General features: G+C 42.7%; 1 protein-coding gene across 2 annotated transcripts in view; it reads right to left on the bottom strand.

Annotated features, from left to right (window-relative positions):
- Nucleotides 1–20896, bottom strand: part of GNA12 (G protein subunit alpha 12) — an 87274-nt gene that overhangs the window by 46062 nt on the left and 20316 nt on the right. The window contains exon 2 of one of the 2 annotated variants that reach the window (XM_034784428.1): nt 20395–20610. The exons of the other annotated variant lie outside the window; for it this stretch is intronic. Coding sequence (XP_034640319.1) covers nt 20395–20610 — 216 coding nt within the window. The remainder of the gene's footprint in view (nt 1–20394; nt 20611–20896) is intronic. 2 annotated transcript variants of the gene reach the window in all.

Genomic DNA, 20896 nt, shown 5'->3' with positions numbered 1-20896 from the left:
CCCCGGCTCCCCGCCCAGCCCGGCCCGGCACTGCGACCCCGGCCCGGCACTGCACCCCTGGACCCCGGCCCGGCACCGCGCGCCCGGCCCGGCTCGGCACCATGCCCCCGGCCCCGCACCGGCTCCGGCCGAGCCCTCCCGATTTTCCCGGACATGCCCGGCTTTTGGGGATTTCCCCCCGGACAGGGATTTGAGCCCCCAAAAGCCGGACATGTCCGGGAAAATCCGGACGTATGGTAACCCTAAGCATGCCCCTCTAGGGAGGTCAACCTCCCAGCCCCATCTTGTGGGATGGGGGGAGGGGATCTTGTCCCTCTAGGGAGGGTGTGAGCCCCTCTCCCTACGTCCCTTGTGAGCTAGTATCTGGGGAACCCTGAATGTCTGGGCTGGAATCTGAGAAAAGATATGCTGGGAGCAGGCACCAAGAATACATTGCTGAGACTGGCGCGAGGAGTTGAGAATAGGCATGCTTGCTGCATATTACAGGGTCTTCAGCACTGAGAATGGGAACACCTACTGACATGAATGGAGCAGTTCACACTTCTCAGAGCAATTGTTTCAGGCTGTATTCATCTCCACCGAGATGATCTCATTCAGCTAGGAACACTGAGATGAATGGACCCCTTCTCACCTCTGAGCCTTCTATACTGCAGATGGACATGCACAGAGCCTCTTCACTCCAATAGGTCTCTATCCTTCCTAAAAAAAAGGTCTCCTTTCTAAAAGGCAATTTTCCTAGCACATCATAATCCTGAAACAGCCTGCATGGTGGGGCTCCCTGAGCTGTGGACACAGGAAGCTGGTCCTAGGACTTCCAGGCTTCCAATTCTAGGGCAGAGAACCTGATAGCCCAGAAATCCCCAACTTCAGCGAGGAGCCTAGCAACCCCAAGAGTGCCAGCAGATTCCCTGCCATGGAGCTGTGGGCCTGGAACACCTTCAGGTTTCAGTGAAAGTTTAGTGGAATCTGCAATAGATATAGTAAAACATTTTGCCTCAATGAATCAGCATTTTCCAAGGAAACCGTTTGTTAAGAACATTTCTTAACCAACACCCAATTAAGAATTTCTCTCTGTTTAAAGGTCGACTAAGTGCTCTATAATCTGCATGGTTACTCAAGATGAGGATATGTTGTAGGGTTAGTGATACAAATTTAGGGTAATTTTAATAAGGTATTTCCAAGATACGCCTCCCGCACCAAAAACTTTTCTTAAAGTTCAGATTCTACCATCTTTTGGGAGGCACACCTGGCTTCTAAAGTTATAATGGCTTAAATGGGACAGGAAGGGGAGGGTGAGCTGCAAGTGGTAGTGCAGGGGTGAGAGTAGAGAAAGACACCACGTGCTTGAATTTACTGTCATGACCACATAATAAAACTGTTACATTTTTGGACTTAGACCATGTCTGGATTCTCTCACCAGCCCTGTTAGCAATGACACCCAGACAACAACATTATCCCCATTCCATGATAACAAAGTTTGTTTGGGGGCCAAGGGGCATTTAGGAATCACATATCAACAGTGTTTCATTGTAGAGAAAAAGAGCGGACTGTTACTCAGAAAACCTGGGCTCTATTCGTGGCCCAGGTCACCTTGCAGGCCAGTGGCAGAGTCAAGTCACTTCACCTCTTTGTGCTTCAGTTTCCCCAACTGTACAATGGGGATAATGATGTTTTTCTCCTTGGTAAAAGTCTTTCATACATACAGATTCAAAGTCCTACAGAAGAGCTAAGTAGCATTCTCATTGCCTGGCCGTTGTTGCATCTCAACTGGAAGCCTACATAAATACACCACCTCCATGATACTAACTCCTACTAAAAACAATTGTCTTACAGTTAAAAAGGCATGACAAAAGCCTCCATTAACACAGAATTAAGGTTGCCCAATGGTATCTCATACCATTCCAGAACATAGAGTTCAGCACACTTCAAAAACTTTGGAAAAGCAGGGAATACAGAGTGAAGGTATACCACCATAACTCCACCCCCATGCTCCCACTTGCCTTTGCATTGTCCAGAACAGGAGTTACCTACAACTGTTCTATACTCAGGCAGCTAAGCTACTTCACAGAAAGAATACCACAGCTGCTAAATTTTACAACCTCTTCATCATCCTGACGCGCATGATGCTATCCAACACTATACTTTCATTTATGCTTCATTAAACTTCAGACCACACTTAGCACCCAGCCTAACTGCTGACAATCCCTAGGGTAAGACGACCCGTGCCCACTACTGTCACAACACGGCACTGTAAAGTAATATACTCTCAAGGTACATATGTACCTCTTTCCTTTGATCATACACATAGGGGTCAGGGAGAGGGGATCTCACACACACACACACACACACACAGTCCCTGCCAGCTCAAGGGGTAGTTAAGTTTCCAGGGTGTGTACCTTCACTCTGAATCCCAGGCTCTTCTAAAGTTTAAGGTTTGCTGAGCTTGATGTTCTAGAAGGGCATGAGATGCCAGTGGGCAACCTTAACTCTGTTAAAGGAATGTGTCAGGGAGTATATATTTTCCTTCCAAAGAAGCTTTCGGTAGTTTACACTTACAGCACCTTCACTCTCTCAGAACAAGAGCTCTTGTGAAGGGATTAAAATTTTAGAAGCTATTACAAGGGTCTTTGAAATGAAAGGAAGCATGAGGCTTAGTTTTCAAGCCTCTGTAGCTCCCTCCAACAATTCAGCTTGAAGAAAAGTAACCTACCACTCAACCCACTCCCTTCCCATAGCTAACAACCAACATCTAGGGCCTGAGCCTTGCCAGTATCACTCCTCTGGCACCCAGCTCCAGCTTCCTACTGACAGGGCTGAACCTCAAATCCCCATGCATGACAGCAAGTGGCCATTTACAAGATAATGCCAATTTACCAGGGGAAGTGTATGGAATCAGTGTACAGATGACAAGCCCTCAACTCACAAGCTTGGAACTTTTTGGAATGAAACTGTGGGGCCGGGTATGCACCATAGCTATGTCTTTACATTCTCTGACTACAATTCCAGCCACCATTCAGTTCTGTTCACTAAAATCTATAGCTTTGTCCATATGCTGATAGCTACTTCATTCTGTGTATAGCTGATGTACAGTCAGTCTTTGAAACTTGCCCATAGATTCTATGCAGTCATCCTTCAGTAGCCAAAATAGGTGTCATTCAGGGAAACATGGTACTAAAGTCTTTGAATTCATGAAATGGCAAAAGGCCATGTAATTACAAACAAGATTTGGACAATAAATCTGCCAAAGAATTAAAACATTTTTGGAGCAGAGATACTCTGTGCTATTTTATGTGCATACAGCAAGATTAATTGAAGAGTAGGAATTACTGTAGCAAAAAGTGATACCAGGAAGTTATGTATCCAGTTAAAAATGAATCAGATTAACTGTATAGGCCCTTTGAAAGTTAACCAGCAACACAATTACATGAAGGGAATATGAGCACATTAAACAGGAAAATGCTTTGCATAAATTGGAGTAAATTAGTTTTGTTTGTTTAGTAATCTGAAAGATGAAGGCCAGGCAAATGAAGTAATACTTATGTAACTAAAGGAACAGTGAAGGTGAATTGCTTTAAGGGAACTCATTTCACAAATCAGAGGGTCCTGCAGAACTACATCCGGGAGAAGTGAAAATGCCTTGAGAACCCATGAAGTGGAAGCAGCAAAAGATAATGAACTAAAGCTGCTAACAAGTTTATCAGTTAGTGCTTGGAGCCTGACATCTTCACCTTGCAGCCTGGTTTATTTGAAGGGGGAAAAAAAACAAAACACCCAAACAAACAACATAGCACTGATGAACCATATTCTATAAGTGCCTTTAGATCCTCCTGTGAGGATAAGACTAAAATGAGGTGTTTAACAGCCATATCTTTGTATAATGGAGATGTTACACGTCTGGATCAAGTTAGTAGTACCTCTGCTCATATTGTACCCTGGCGCAATTCTGGGCCACTGCGCAATACAGAATTTTGCAGAAATAATTTGGTGCGCACATTATCCTTTTTCTCCCCCACAAAAATGGACTGCAGAGACGCTGGCTGCCACTAGGGGCTGCTGGACCCAGCAGAGCACAGCTCACAAATAGAAGACAAGGCTGGGGAGTGGGGGAGGAAACTGGAGGGTTACCAGCACACCCTGAAGTACGGAGGGGGCAATGTGCAGGAATCGCCATGCAGGCCCAGGATCCAGCATCAGGCTGTTTCTCCCTCTGAATTCCTGGGCAGCAGAGAGTGTAAGTGTCTGGGCTGGAGGGAGGCCCACAGCTGGCCTCTGGGGTGGGGTAGGGGATGTAAGTGTCTGTGCTCGGGGTGGTCTGCAGCTGGGCTCTGGGGGCAGAGAAACAGGTACTGGGTTGTCGTAGGGGTTTCTTTAACTCTTTACTCCTGGGGAAATTTGTGTGAGTCTCTGTACTGTTACAGACATACTTTCTGACAGGTATTTTGAAATAAATTACCAAAATAATTGAAACTGGCGTGATTATATAATGATATTTTGACAAATAAAATTTGCAGAATTTTAAAATATTGTGCACAGAATTTTTAATTTTTTGGCACGGAATTCTCCCAGGAGTAATATTAAGCATTCATTATGTTATGTTATCAAGCATGGAGAAATGCCAATCCTGAGGCAAACAGGAGAAGCAATGCCAACACCACACTAAGCTGGAACACACCTGCATTAATGAAAAGTGTAGTCAGAAGCAGATTCTTAGTGCAACTTCCTTATAATCTTCTGATCAGTAGTAGTTTAGGAGGATATTAGTTTTAAAAAACAAGACTGAAGTTTCTGCCATAAAGAAAACTCTTGAAATAATTCAAAATAAAAGATACATATGAGTTCTGGAAACATTTTCCATTCCTGACACTGAGCGCTGACACAGATGTACTGTATGCTCTTTTGTGTGTTCACTGATTTTGTTCACCACAACCATTTTAGCAGCAGTTCTATGATGATCATCACTTCATACAAGAATGATGCAAGAACATAATAGTAACACTTTCATATTACAAAGTAGCAGCCGTGTTAGTCTGTATCCGCAAAAAGAACCGGAGTACTTGTGACACCTTAGAGACTAACAAATTTATTTCATATTAGTGAGCCCAAGTAATTCAGCTTTTTCAGGACACAGACTTCCTGTTGGTGTCCGATCAGCAGACTTCTCTTAATGTGAAAAAATGTATTATTGTTTAAGCCTCTAACAAGTGCAGTTAATTCCTATGTTGGAATCAAGTGGGAGGTTTTTCACAAAGTGCCTAGGGATTTAGGCACCAACTTGCACTGAAATTCAATGGGAATTGTGCATCTACCTCCCTTGGGCACACAAATCCCAGCTTAAAATTTAAGATACTTTGTTTGACCTCCAGTACAAAAGAATACATTCCTGAAACTGGTGTCTCTCTAAAAACTATTTCAGCAAGAGATTTGAAAATGAAGATCTATATTAATTACTTCCTAAACATGGACACCAAACAGCTTAATCAAGAGCCAACAGGGTTGGATTTAGATCTGTACAGATCTGAGTTTTCTTGCACACTAAAGAGCAGATTACACCAGTGGATTTTAGCCACAGTTGGGTACTGGCTCAGAGAGAGGCTGAGCTGAAAGTTTCCTCCCTTGTTTCTCACAGCATTTGCCAGCATTTCTTGATGGGAACGCAAAGATTAATTACAGCTGGACTTACTCTGAACAAATCCCTATACTCAATAAAATCCTGCAAGATTTAGAGTAGGACTAATTTGTATTTTTGTCTTAAATACTTAAATTGTTACTGTAACTTGGTTTTATGCATAATAAAATTAGAGCCTTTTGCTAGGAGTAGAGAATGCAGTCTCAGAAATTACGATCAAGTTAATTCTTCATTCTAAAAAAAAATCTAAGATTTCATGCTTCAACAGAAGTGTTTGTTGTAAGGGAATATGCACTGGTAAACATGAAAGACTGCAGCCACATGAAAAAGAAAGAGCATCTAAGCTAGAAAGCTATACAGGGGTTCAGGTAATTCTGAAAGTCAAAGGTCACTAGACATGAGCTGCAAAGGCAAACAAATGAATCCTGGATAAGGATTGGCAATGTATATATGAGTAGGAAGGATTTGATGACAGGAAGTATTTTCAGAGGAAAGTACAGCCATCATTATGCAATATGCAAATTATGCTCACAAATACCCAACATTGGAATCAGGATCAAATTACTTTCCACCCTGAACATACCAAACTCAAAATGAATACTCACTTGCATTTGAAGAGCCAGAAGCAGAGACTCCTACAGAATTTATTTAGTGTTATAAATATGAAGCTTTTTACTTACCTCCAAGACCATGCTATTTGAACAGAACCAGACAAGCTCTAAACCGTAGCCATTTGGAAGTTGCAAGCTGGAAGCATTAATAAAAATGCCTGGAACATACTATGTGTTTTCTAGACCTAAAATATGGTCCCTGCCCTGAAGTCTTTACAATTTAATTAGACAGAATACAGATGAAGGACTGGGGCAGGGAGGGGCAAATACAATATAGAAAACCAAAGCAGCCCATTGGCACAGGTTCTCATTCCATATTTTATTTAAACATGAGCTATCCCCAGCAGCCTCACTAGCCTCCCCTATGTCTATACCTGTTCCTTATTAGCAGCTCATGTTTATCATACAGAAACATGTTCCTTTTACTCTTTGCCTCATCCTCCCAATTCCCAGCTGACTGCACTTCAACCAGCTGTTGCATTTTGCTATAAACCTAGACTGGAAGTTCTCTGGGACAAGAACGGTCTTTGTTCAAAGAACTTAGTACAGTTAGCTTTTAACCCTTAGTTGGCGTGTAATTTAAAACACTGGAGAATGGAGAAAGGACACTGTAACACAACCAATGTTTTAAATTACAGATAAAACAGCCAAGCAGAAGATAACCCTGAAGTAGTGCAAAGGGTAGAAACATGTCACTTTGTCGCCCCATTCTATCTACCAGAGGAGACATCTCACAATTGCTCTGTTCATGGAGCAGCTTTTGTTGCATCTGCTCCAGCTTGGGAGAAGAAACAACCCACCGCATGAGGGAAGGATATTGCACCAGTGTTTCATAATCTACATGGACTTCCAATTGATTTCCAGTGAAAGATTATTTTTCTCTTTGAATACCTAAATGGTTTGAGTCTTACCTACCTTAGAAGCAGGGTTTCTCCTCATGATGTTCCACAGCATTTATGGTCCAGTGAGATGCTCAAGCTAAGAGTTCCTTTGTTTACATGACAAGGGGATACTAAGCAGAAATTTCTTAAAAGTGGCAAGGGAGTCCTCAACTTTGGAGATCACTCCCACGCAATCCTGAGCTTGGATTTTGGTGACCTTCAAGACATGTTGCAAGGCCTGTTTAAGGCAGTTTTTGGGGTGGTAGAGTAAATGCTGGTAAGGCTTTGGAGTAGGCTACTTGGAGAGGTTTCTGTTGGCGTTGGGTCAGTTTGTTGATCTCATTTAGTGACTTTTAAACCTGTAAATGTACATAGGATTGCACACCGTAGAAGTACAATGCTAAAACCATGCAAAGTTGGTCTATATCCAGTAATTTGTATAGAATTTTGCAGTTTTGTTTTGCATGGTGTCAGCCCTCAAGTTTTAAGTTTTCAAAAAGATACAGCAAGTACAATACTTTAGGGGACAGGACACACAAAACCAGGGTTTTAAGTTTTGGTTCTGTCATTTAATTGCTGTGTGGCTTTGGGCATCTTGCATTACTCCTCCAGGATCAAGCAGAAAAGAAAAGTATCACTTCTCTCAAGGTCCACCTCAAGATCCAGTCACCTGTGATGTCAAAGCAAGATATTATTTAGCTTGTTTGGATCTTAATATGCAAAAGTGGAGGAACTGGAATGTTTTGATCAGCAGTTAAATGGTTAAGTGCTCACATTTAACTTCAGTATTAATGCCCCTTCAAATGAACAGGGGCAGTTTACATCACTGAAAACTATTGTTTCAGAGCTGTCTGCATACATTACTACATCATATTACAGCAGGTTCACATTCTTCAAATTACTTTCCCAGCCATGTGAGGTAGAGACAAATTTAAGTGAAAGTTTAGGTTCTGGAGCACAAGATGCAACCATCAGCACATAGGGCTGCTAAGAGACAGCTTACACAGAACTTTACAAATATTAGTAACTGCAAAATATCATGGCCAGTGAGTGACCAGGATGTTTCGGGCTATTAGCTCTGTGCTCAACCACTAGCTTATGCTGCTTGTAGGGACACCATGGACTTCCACATGGATACTAAAGTGTGGTGTTAGAGATGTCAATGACGTTGTGCAAAGCTTCCCCATGATGTTGCAATTTCACAGAAGTTTTGCAAACTTGAAAAATCCTGGAATTTTTTAAAATAGTTTTGCAATGAATATTGTGTGAAGAAAAGGTTCTCTCTGTAGCGGGCACTTTGTTTAAATTATGCTCAAGATGAAGTAATGAATAGTTTTGTTATTTCTTTTGTATATCTGCATCAGAAGCCTCCATGGACACAACTGATGTAATATGTAAGAGTAACTGGACTGAAAAGCGGTCAAAGTTACAGAACAAGCAACATTTGTAGCCTCTTGTGTAAGTTTATGATTCAGCAGTGGTTAGGGTTACCATATTTCGAGCCTCCAAAAGGAGGACACTCCACCAGACCCCGGACCCACCCCCAGCCCCGCCCACGCCCCAACTCCGCCCCTTCCTCAAAGTCCCCGCCCCAACTCCGCCCCCTCCCCTGCTTCCGCGAACATTTGATTCGCGGGAAGCCTGAAGCAGGTAAGGGGGGGTGTGGGGGGAGGAGGAGCGGCTCAGGCTGCCCCCCCCCCCGCCTTTCCCCCCCGGGCCGGCCCCCCCCCCAGCACCCCCTGGCCCCGCCGGCCCCCGGCCCCCCGGCCGAGCATCCCCCGGCCCGCTCAGCACCCGCCGGCCCCCCGGCCCGCTCAGCACCCCCCGACCCCCGATCCCCCGCCCAGCCATCCCCCGGCCCGCTCAGCCCCCCCCAGCCCTGCCGGCCCCCCGGCCCGCTCAGCACCCCCCGCCCCGGACCCCGGCTGAGCACCCTCTGGCCCCCCCGCCCCGGACCCCGGCTGAGCACCCCCTGGCCCTCCCGGCCCGCTCAGCACCCCCCAGCCCCACCTCCGGACCCCACTTCTCCTACCTGGGCTCCAGCTGAGCTGCTCCCCCCTCTCAGAATGTAAGAGCCGAGCTGCTGGCTTCGGGCAGCCCTCCCCTGCCTCAGGACCCAGAGCTGGCTGGGCACGTCCCTTCCCTGGCTCCAGCTGAGCTGCTCGGCTCCTCCCACTCAGATTTACAGAGCCGAGCTGCCGGGAGCCAGCGTTACCGGCTTCGGGCAGCCCCCCCGTGCCTCCGGACCTTGCACCACGGGAGCAGCTCAGCTGGAGCCGGGTAGGAGAAGTGCCTGGCTGGGGGCTCGGGGTCCGGAGGCGGGGGGGGGGGGGGGGGCCGGAGCCCGTAGCACTGGCTCGGGCAGCTTGGCGCTGTAAATCTGGGAGGGGGGGAGTGGAGCAGAGCCCCAGCAGGAGAGGAAGTGCTGGCCATTTTCCCGGACATGTGTGGCTTTTCGGCAATTCCCCCCGGACGGGGGTTTGATTGCTGAAAAGCCGGACATGTCCGGGAAAAACCGGACGTATGGTAACCCTAGCAGTGGTTTGGAGAACAGCAGTCTACCTGTAACATTTGTTTTATGAACTACTGTACAACAGAGCTAATTTGGCACTTCAATTTCCTGAAGAGCAAATCCACAAGAGTTGACATTAGATACATAAATCCTCTTCTTCTTATGTGAAATAGTATAACACACAATCATGGTGAAGAGAGCAAAATGCTATTTGAGTCATGCGCTTATGTCTAAAATGTAAAATCACTGAAGGTCTGAGATGGAGTTATAGCTTTCAATCCACGTTTCACCTTGAGTACTGGAGAGACTGCCACATCATGTTACATAGAGCACGTCTACACAGCAATAAAACGCCATTGGCAAGCCCACATCAGTTAACAGGGCTCGGAGCTATAAAACAGCACTGTAAATGTTCAGGTTGGGCTGGAGCCTGAGCCCTGGGGACCTGCGGGCAGTCAGAGCCTGAACACCCACCCTGCAATTTAATAGCCCCACAGCTTAAATCAACTGAAATGGGCCAGTCGTGGGCATTTTACTTCAGTGCAGATAGACCTATACTGTGTTTTGATAAAACAATGCATACTACTGAGTTTTCAGATACTAAAAAAGCATCATAAAACTCCATTAGCCTCCACGTGAAGACGATTTTTATTATATATATATATATATATATATATATATAAAAAATAAAAATTAAAAAAGTGTCTTTTCAGCAAGTAAATGAAGTGGAGATAGTGTCCAAACACAGGTGTCCCATACAGTGACCGGGAATATCAAAAGAACCTATAAAAGAACAGTTTTAAAGTATTTTCTTGACCTTCTACCGCAAACTGCCCCCCCCCCCCCAAAAAGACTTCAGGGGTTCTAGATCATTTATGGCTATCTGCACTGAATTGCATGGAACACTCCCATTAGTAGTAGCTGAACATGAGCAGAGCAGGAAGTTTCCTCCTACCTCTGCAACCCACACAACCCCTCAATGCATGCCTCTCATGGATTGCTGCTTCATATAAAAGCTAATATTTGGTGCTCTCATAGTTTCCAAGGTCAGAAAAGACATTGTAATCATCTAATCTGCATTCCTGTAGAACTCCCCCAAAATAATTTCTAGAGCATCTCTTCCCAATTTAAAACTTGCCAATAATAGAAAAATTCACCACAATCCTTGGTAAGTTATTCCAATGGTTAATTACCCTCACTGTCAAAAATGCACATCTCCTTTCCAGTCTGAATTGGTCTAGCTTCAACTTCAGTCAGGTTATACCTTTCTCTGCTAGACTGAAGAGCCCATTACTAAATACACTGGTCTACAATTTTTGAGAAGTCGTCTGCTTCAGAGATAAAATGTGCTATTTATTATGTATTTTGATGTGCTGAATTCAAATATGACAATTAAAACAACTGATTGGCTACTGTTTCTAAGATATTTAAGTTTTTACATTTTATGTTTATGTACATTGTGTAGATAGAGTTTTAATCATAAATTGTAAACCTAGGTCTTTTCATATGTTTATGGTTGCTTTACATGATATTTCACCTATCCTGTTTATGTAACACTTTATATAACCCTTTTGCTGATTTTTAATCAAAATTTATTATGAAACAAAAAGGCAAAAAACTATGTACATAGTTTAGTCCTATTCAGTGTCTACTCGGCGCTTCTTGGCTTGTCTCTTGTATTCATTAAATGGAGCATCTCTTGTCACTGTCCAGCAATGGTCTGCAACCATTGATGGGCTCCATTTGCCCTGATAGCATTTCTCCATTGTTGCGATGTCCTGGTGAAATCGCTCACCGTGCTCGGCGCTCACTGCTCCGCAGTTCGGTGGAAAACAATCTAGATGAGAGTGCAAAAAATGGATCTTTAGTGACATGTTGCAACCAAGGCTTTTGTATGCCCTGAGGAGGTTTTCCACCAACAACCTGTTGTTGTCTGCCTTGTTGTTTGAGAAAATTTATTGCCACTAACTGGAAGGCTTTCCATGCCGTCTTTTCCTTGCCACGCAGTGCATGGTCAAATGCATCATCTCGAAGAAGTTCACGAATCTGAGGACCAACAAAGACCTTCCTTTATCTTAGCTTCACTTAACCATGGAAAATTTCCATGGAAGTATTTGAAAGCTGCTTGTGTTTTGTCAATGGCCTTGACAAAGTTCTTCATCAGACCCAGCTTGATGTGTAAGGGTGGTAACAAAATCTTCCTGGATTCAACAAGTGGTGGATGCTGAACACTTTTCCTCCCAGGCTCCAATGACTGTCGGAGTGGCCAATCTTTCTTGATGTAGTGGGAATCTCTTGCACAACTATCCCATTCGCAGAGAAAACAGCAGTACTTTGTGTATCCAGTCTGCAGACCAAGCAAGAGAGCAACAATCTTCAAATCGCCACAAAGCTGCCACTGATGGTCATAGTTTATGCACCTCAAAAGTTGTTTCATGTTGTCATAGGTTTCCTTCACATGGACTGCATGACCAACTGGAATTGATGGCAAAACATTGCCATTATGCAGTAAAACAGCTTTAAGACTCGTCTTCGATGAATCAAAGAACAGTCTCCACTCATCTGGATCGTGAACGATGTCGAGGGCTGCCATCACACCATCAATGTTGTTGCAGGCTACAAGATCACCTTCCATGAAGAAGAATGGGACAAGATCCTTTTGACGATCACGGAACATGGAAACCTTAACATCACCTGCCAGGAGATTCCACTGCTGTAGTCTGGAGCCCAACAGCTCTGCCTTACTCTTGGGTAGTTCCAAATCCCTGACAAGGTCATTCAGTTCACCTTGTGTTATGAGGTGTGGTTCAGAGGAGGAGGATGGGAGAAAATGTGGGTCCTGTGACATTGATGGTTCAGGACCAGAAGTTTCATCCTCTTCCTCATCTGACTCAAGTGAGAATGATTCTGGTGCATCAGGAACCGGCAGTCCTTCTCCGTGGGGTACTGGGCGTATAGCTGATGGAATGTTTGGATAATGCACAGTCCACTTTTTCTTCTTTGACACACCTTTCCCAACTGGAGGCACCATGCAGAAGTAACAATTGCTGGTATGATCTGTTGGCTCTCTCCAAATCATTGGCACTGCAAAAGGCATAGATTTCCTTTTCCTGTTCAACCACTGGCGAAGATTTGTTGCACAAGTGTTGCAGCATATGTGTGGGGCCCACCTCTTGTCCTGATCTCCAATTTTGCAGCCAAAATAACGGTGATAGGCTTTCTTAACCATAATGGTTATACTGCGCTTTTGTGATGCAAAAGTCACTTCACCACAAACATAGCTTTAAACATAACAGTGAAGTTATCTGCTCTGTTCACACAAGTACGAGGCATCTCTGTTCACTTTGGCTAAACAGAAATGTGTCCCTTTGCAAAATCAAACACTGACAAATAAGAGAGCACGACACTGTAGGATTTCTAGAGCTGATATAGGGCAATTTGTTCAGCAGAGTGATGTAAGCTTCGTTATGATTGCATCATCCATGACTTCTAGGAATAACATGATGTAATTCACATCATGTATGACGCAATACCAGCTTCAGATTGCATCATTCATTGTTTTGCCTAAAAAGCAAGTACTGTCCAAACCCACTCATAGATTTATTCATAGATCCAGTCAAAGATGTATTTTAGTTATTTCTGGTTTAAATCGAGATCCCTTCCCTTTATAACTCACTTATCCTCCGCCATTCCCAAGTCAAGGGTCGTATATACTGACCCAATAGCATATCTTGAAAACTAGAGCCAATCAAAAATTTTAAGCATCATCATTTTCATTCTCAGCAACCCAGAATTAGTAAAGTTTGACTACATTTATTTCAGAAGCATTTTGGCTGTAGAGCAGTGATATTTGTTCCCTATGAAGGTACTTACAGAGGGTAATCAAGTCACCTCTTAAACCTTGTTTGTTATGTTAAATAAACTGAGCTCCTTTAACCTATCAAGGTAGATTTTCTAATCTTTAAGAGGGCTGGGGTGCTGGGATAAAATTCACATTTGCACTGACTGAAACAGGAGTCTCTCTTTTTTGCTTACCAAGTCCTATTAGGTCCACGTGTGTTAAGGACTGTATCCATTGCTATGGAGCAACACCAAGATACAGATAGCTAATTTAGCTGAGCTATGCTTACACATCAATTTTTGCGTGCACCAATTTTGGGTAAGAAGTCCCCCTCCCAGACATACTAAAGTGAATAGCAAGTGCGCGCACAGGAAATAGCTTTTGCAAGTTCTATCCCTTGTTTGGGTGCAAGAGCTGCTGGATAAAAGGAGTAATCTGCTGCCAATCGTACTTTCAGAGAAGTGGAGAAAGAGGGTTGAGCCTATGCCACCTCACTGCTGCTAAAGAGAGTTGCCATGATTTTCCCCTCACACGCACTGAGTATACCCACTGCAGGAAGAGGTGAGAGTAAATCTACCACCATTTCTTGCATCCATAGGACAGCTACTATTCTTGCACTGAGTTTCCCTAGGGCCTTTTTGATACAGAATGGAGCCTTCAGCTGGACAGGAAGTCACCAAGTACTCAGTCTGATGGACTTGGGAACCCGTGTTGTTCCAAGAGGGCAACACCTAAACCCTACAACCCTGAGATGTTGGTACATATCGAACTCCTGTTTACACAAGAGCACTTGGAATTGGGCCCAAGCCTCAGATTCTTCGCTTCCATGTATTCGAGACAAGCAACCAATGATTCCATAACAAGCTCCTTTGTGGAAGTAGCCATGCAAATCAAATATCCTGTCTCCATCTGCTGGCAGGGAGGAATGTAATCCAAGTATCTGAGGTAGCACAGAAGACCTCAGAAAGAATAAGTGTTACAGGGTATCTATAGTGTAGTGATAAAATGTATTCTTTTCAAAAATACAGACAGAAAATATGGGGGGTGAAGAGAGTCACACACTGATTACAAAAGTATTCTTGTAGCTAAAAAAAATGAGGACAGCGACCTGACAATGTAACCAAATACACAATGAAGCTTTTGTCCCAAAACTACTTGCTTGCATACAAGGAACAGAGGAACTTGGGAGGGGGAGGGGAGGGGGGCGGGATGTGAAATTGGTTAGCCTGATTTAGGAGAGAGAGACACTGAAGCAAAGAAAATACTGCTATTGTGGAATCCACCCACTCAGTTCTAAGAGGCTCAAATACCCAGACGGGATTTACAGGCAGCACTTGAATGCATTGTGTATGAAACAGAAAGTGCTGATAAATGCCTAGAGGCAGCTCCTCTGGTCCAAGTGAAGAAAATTTCAGATTATATTAGGTTATGGTCAAACAGCCATTTTAATTCAACAAGCTTTTCACTGCTAAACCAATCATTAAGTTTAGCATTACAAAGGAAGCCACCTATAGATTAGATTTTTTTAGCTATAGGTAGTCAATCCATGCATCACATTTTACTTTACTTTTTTAGTAACTTTTTTGTGTGTGTGTACAGACAGTTCAAAAGCAGAACAACTGCTATAATATGGTTTGGTAGACAGGTATATTGCATAATGACTGTACAAAATGTTACTACATAGATCTTAAGTTTAAAACAAAAGAAGTTTAGTGTTAAATTGATTGGAAGACCACCCTGAAGATATTTTACACCATTAAGCAAGGTCTTCACAGCAAGCATCTCTAAGGCCTGGTTTATACACAGCTGTACCAGTTAGGTGTTAAATGGTTAAATTAAACTGGTGCAAGAGATTGTACAGGCACTTGTTTCAGTTAAGATTAAAAATCAGGCTTATTTCAGTTCAAATCAGTAATTGGTTTAAACTAAAAAGAACTAAGGAGCAAACTTCTATGTGGATAATTCTATTTAACCAAGTCAGTTTAAAGTCACACCTTTAGTTAAACCAATTTAGTTTCTCATATATACAAGACCTATAAATCAACAGAGACATGTTAAATTTGGTTTACATCTATTTAGACCAATTTAAGTGCCCACGTAGGGACAAGATCTAAACTAGTATCTACAATATGAGGTTATAAATAAGCCCTCCACTTTATAGCATTTGCTTGTTGAAAAATTGTGGGTGTTAAACACAAAAAAGCCAGACCACAAGCTACTTCCAATCTCCATGACCTCAGCTATCAGCCTTTTGCTACATCCTAATGAGATTAGGCATGGCATGAATAGCCTTAAGAGCCAACAAGAGGTGAAGCAGAACCATTCAATTTATTAAGCAGCAAGATTATTTTTGAAAGGACTTGTCTAGTAATGTATCAATCTGAAAACTAGTACCTATGCCCTCAAGAATATTTTAATTCCATGTACCACATATAGTAGCACCTCAGAGTTACGAACACCTCGGGAATGGAAGCTGTTAGTAACTCTGAACTGTTTGTAACTCTGAACAAAATGTTGTGGTTGTTCTTCCAAAAGTTTACAACTGAACATTGACTTAATACAGCTTTGAAACTTTACTGTGCAAAAGAAAAACGTTGCTATTCACCATCTTAATTTAAATGAAACAAGCACAGTAACAGTTTCCTTACCTTGTCAAATCTTTAAAATATTTTTTTTTAAAGTATTTTATGTTTAACACAGTACTGTACTGTATTTGCTTCCCCCAACCCCTATCTCTGCCTCTGCCGCCTGATTGCATACTTCCAGCTCCAAATGAGGTATTTAGTTGACCAGTCAGTTCGTAACTCTGGTGTTCATAATTCTAAGTTCCTACTGTACACTTATGAAGCTTTAATGCAATAAATTATAATTCACTTCTATTTAAGGCATCATTCCGATTGTATCTGTGTGCCATATCATGCATTATAGTTGATACTGAATTGCTTTGAATTGCTGTCTTTTGTCTTAAATTATGTTATTCACAGCAGGCCGGGTTACAAGTAGTATTCTGTACTGCTACAGGTTACATCTATGCCTTTGTATATAAAATATTCCCAAGTAATAGTTCTGGGGCCCATAACAGTTTTGTTTCCCTTAGTATCCATATAATATATTTCTACATAACCAATTTAAGTCATGTTACATTAGATCAGAGGTTCCCAAACTGTGGGGTGCACTGATGAGTTTATTGGAGGACACAAGGACCTGACAGGTCAGCACTAAAGGGCTGGGAGTCTGGGGGGGGGGGGGAGGGGCGCTCTCTCCGAGCGGTCTTGGCTGAAGGGACAAAGCTCCCTGCCCATCTCATTCCTCCATTGCTGCAGCCACCAACCAGCAGTCACCCTCCTTTGCTGGGAAGGCCGGGGGGGGGGGACTCTGAGAACTACAACCCAAAGGCTGCACCCCAGGAGTACTGATACTCCTGCCTGACACAGCCCCCTGCTCACCCCAACCCTTCAGTGTGCAGAGCCCTGTCCCCTTGCCTTTCTCGACAGAGTCTGCACAGGGAAAGCAGACAGGACCATACTGAAGTACCAGGATCAGGATGGGGCAGTGTCCAGTGATCGGGGAAGGGGACAGTACTCCACGTCCCTCTTGACCACAGCCCTGGTAATTTTCCCTGCGGGGGGGGGGGAGGGGGGGGAAGGAGCAAGGACAGGCAGGGAACCAGGACTCAAGAGCTGAGATCACCTGACCACTGCAGGAAGCAAAACACTTCCTCAGCTCCCAGTGGTGAATACCCCCATGGACCCTCCTATGGGTACTGGGCACCCCTCCTTCTCCCTCCCCATGCATGGAACATGACTCTGAATGGAGGAGCTCCGCAAAAAGAGTTTGGGAATCTCTGCATTAGATGTTACAAATACTACTGACTTCAACATAAAGGTGGAGATCTGGTGTCTTTAGCATGCATCTCTGCCTTCTGTTTGTTTAAGCTTGTAGCTGAAGTTCAAGAATGCAAAAGCAGCCTTAATTTAGTGTCTTGAAAAACCTCTTGTATCAAGGAACTAGTCTTTCCAATATAATACAACTTCATTGCTATTCAGTGATGTGGAGGAAGCCTCTGACCTATGTAACCGTTCTCCACTCTGCCACCTGCCCCTGCCCCCGCAATATACTTAGTCACCGTGTAATATTCAAAAGGTTGTTTTTCCTGTAACCAACTTCAGCCAATTACAAGGGGTGAGTTTCCAATCCTACTATCACAGCTCAAGTGGTCATAAAGCATTTAGGTCTAAGCAGTCTCAGTTATTTAGGATTAGCAAATATAAGAAAACATTTTAAGAAAGATAATAATTTACAGAGTTAGGTTGGCAAGCCGGACACCTGCATGAAAGACTTCAATCTGCAAATTAAAGGATGTTTAGGTATGCTGAAAATATACAAGATTAATTAATAAATATTTCCCAGGTATTTTAACAACTTATCCTAAATAAATTTCCAAGGACTATTAGTTGTGGTGCTGAGGTATATTGGCAAGGGTTTGGTTGGTTGTGTGTTTTGTTTTAAATAAAACAAAAATAAATAAATGCATTACCACACATAGTGAAATAGAATATACAGCCTTTTCTTTGAGGAATGCAAAAAACTTACTAAAACTGAAAAAGCTCTCTTGCTATTTTAAGAGAGTCACTCCTGATCCGAGAACTTTTAAGTCACGTTTCAGCAAAAGCACAATTTTACAGTTAAAAGTTAAAATTTCTGGAAAAGGGATATAATGGAAGTACTGACAATCTTAACTGTAATGGCACAAAAATCAGAGCTTTGACAATCTGGCATTGACGACCCTTACTACTAAAAGACACAGCTAAACAGAAATGTTTGTTTTAATCTTGTTATAAGCTATTCCATTAATTCCAGTTATTCCTTTTAGGGCCAAAAAAGGAAGACACAGCAATGCTGTAATTCCTGCCCTTAAACTTCAAGCACATTCCATTTCAAGAACTTCAGAGTTTATTTATGCAATTAGTTTTCAGAAACGCTTTTCCAGAGTCAGGCAACAATGAGAATATAAAGAATGGCATATTATATTTTATGAAGTTATTGAAATTAAGCCAAAAACTTGACTCCTTAGAAAAAGAGCAGAGTTATAGGGCCACTTTGCTTTCTTGTATGAAAATGCTAACAAAAACATCGCAGACTTGTGTATGTGTGAGCACAAGAGCATGGTGTAAGGGAAGACAAAGAATCATTTCTGATATAGGCAAAGAATATGTTTTAATGCTATTCCTGGTCTAGGTAAATTAGTGTTACATTACTGTCAGTTGCATGACATTACAATATCTGTTATTTTTACATGTCAATGCCTAGGATGTAAAAGGACTAAGATTATTTTGGACTGCCTATTTCCTCCTTAACTATGAGCTGACAGTGTGGGGGTGGAAGTCTGCACAAGTAACAATTTCCCATTCCAGACCTTAAAAGTACACAAACTAATCTCAAATCTGGAGAATTACAATCCCTACCGGATGGAAGAGAGGCTCTTAAACCCAATGTTTTAAGATGTCTTGGATCACAGCAGCACCCGGAAGGGAGTCTTTAGAGTACTTGTTCATTTCCAATTTTTATGTTTGCTTAAATCTAAAACTCTGCACTTGACTTTGCTTCTCTCCCCGTCCTGTCAGCCTCAAACACTATGGTTGCTCAGAGGGGAGAGAAGGGAGATGGAATGGCATTTCTCCTCCTGTCTGAGGAAAGTGGTAATACCGAGAGTGTAATATAGTAAGGGGAGGCCCCAACTTGGAATTCACTGCTACTGGGCTCACCTTTGCATCTGGCAATTCTCACATAAGAAGTCACATTCTCCATCACACAGAATTAAATTCCTTTCTTTGAACAGAACGTTATTTATAGCAGCAAAGCAAGGAAAACACTATTTAGAATAAAAGTCCCTCTTATGCCCAATTTTAGGAAGTCGTAACATCTCTTTTCAATGAAAAAAAGGAAATGTTTTCTGTGAAGTTACAGAGTGAGAAACATGGAACATAACTTAACATATAAGCATGGAAGCTAAGCCACTTAAGTGACTGGTCAGATTTTAGTTATCATACCACTGTTTGAACCCAAATAGGTAGTCACATCTTGAGGTTAGCGACAACCAAAAAACCCCAATGAACCAAAAGAGGCTATAGTCCCTCAACAACCGCCTCATTATTTAGGGCTGGGAGGGGAGAGGGGAGAAGAGGAGTGGAGAAAGTAGGAAAGACGACAAGACAGGAGAATAAAGGGTGGTCATCAACTGCTCCAACAGGCATAATAGATATATGTTCATTCATATCAAAGACAAAAATGTTCAATATCAGAAGTGCTCTCTTATTATACGGGCATTTTATATTATGCATTGAGTTTTGAGCTGAACTCTAGAAGTCTGTTTTTAAAGGAAAACAGGGGAAAACAGTTTTTATTTTTAGGCTGACATCCAAATGCTGCCTCAAGTGCAACTTGCAGATATAAAAAAGGAAAGGAAAAAAAAAAAATCCAAGAACAGCTTGGAAAGGGATCACATTAACTTCAAAAGAGTTGATCTGCAAATAGTAGTAGCCTGCCAGCATCAATATAATACAAGTTGGCAAAACTGGACAAATATAAAAAAGAGTGTGCATTAATCAGTGGCCTACTATGATCAGCCCAACTGAGCAACTCAGGTTTTTGGGGTTTTTTTGTTCAATCATTTCCTGCCTTTTTTGGTTCCTCTTGTTCTTCCAGTCTAGTCCATTTATTCCACTCTTTCCCATAGTTTTTTTCAGTTTGGTTCCAATTACTCCTCATTCCCGCTGCTATAGCATGCTCAGATTTATAGCATTGCTACAGCTTGCTTGTATTATGGCCACACACCGGGTTTAGCAATCTGTTCTTCAACGGGATTCAGACTGAAAAAACCCTGTTTACAACTCTTCAATCAGCATACAGTTGGATATACTTACCAGCTGATACTCGCTCCGACGGCTAAAAGCTTCCTTGATCCCAGAATCCCTCCACAGTGCGCTCAGTGCAGGTACATACAACTGGAATGTGGCAGGCTCTATAGGCATTCCAGCTTTGTTTTCAAAAGCCATCAAAAACATTCCATGCTTCTCGTTCTCCGTGTACTGCCAAGGAATCCCTAGTTTGTCCCGTGCATCAACGAGAACCTTGCAGCCCTACAGAATGATTCAGATAAAACAGAGTCAGTGATCAAAAAATAAAAGTGTAAAGGAACTTGAACTTAAAAGTACATGAAGCTTACAGTGGCACAAGTCAGTAGTCCTGTGGGAGGACAATTCACAAGGGGATCCAAAATATGCTCCACTGCAAGGAGAAATGTATGAAGGAACAAAAACTTTCCGTGTTTAAGCTATATAGCTGGTGGGGGATGGGGAGAAACACTTTTACAACGACATGGTCAGATAGCAAAGAATAAAAATAAAGACCTATATCAAATGTATA

The sequence above is a fragment of the Trachemys scripta genome, chromosome 10, assembly GCF_013100865.1.
Source record: "Trachemys scripta elegans isolate TJP31775 chromosome 10, CAS_Tse_1.0, whole genome shotgun sequence".
NCBI lineage: Eukaryota > Metazoa > Chordata > Testudines > Emydidae > Trachemys > Trachemys scripta.
This window is presented reverse-complemented; position numbering and strand designations above follow the sequence as displayed.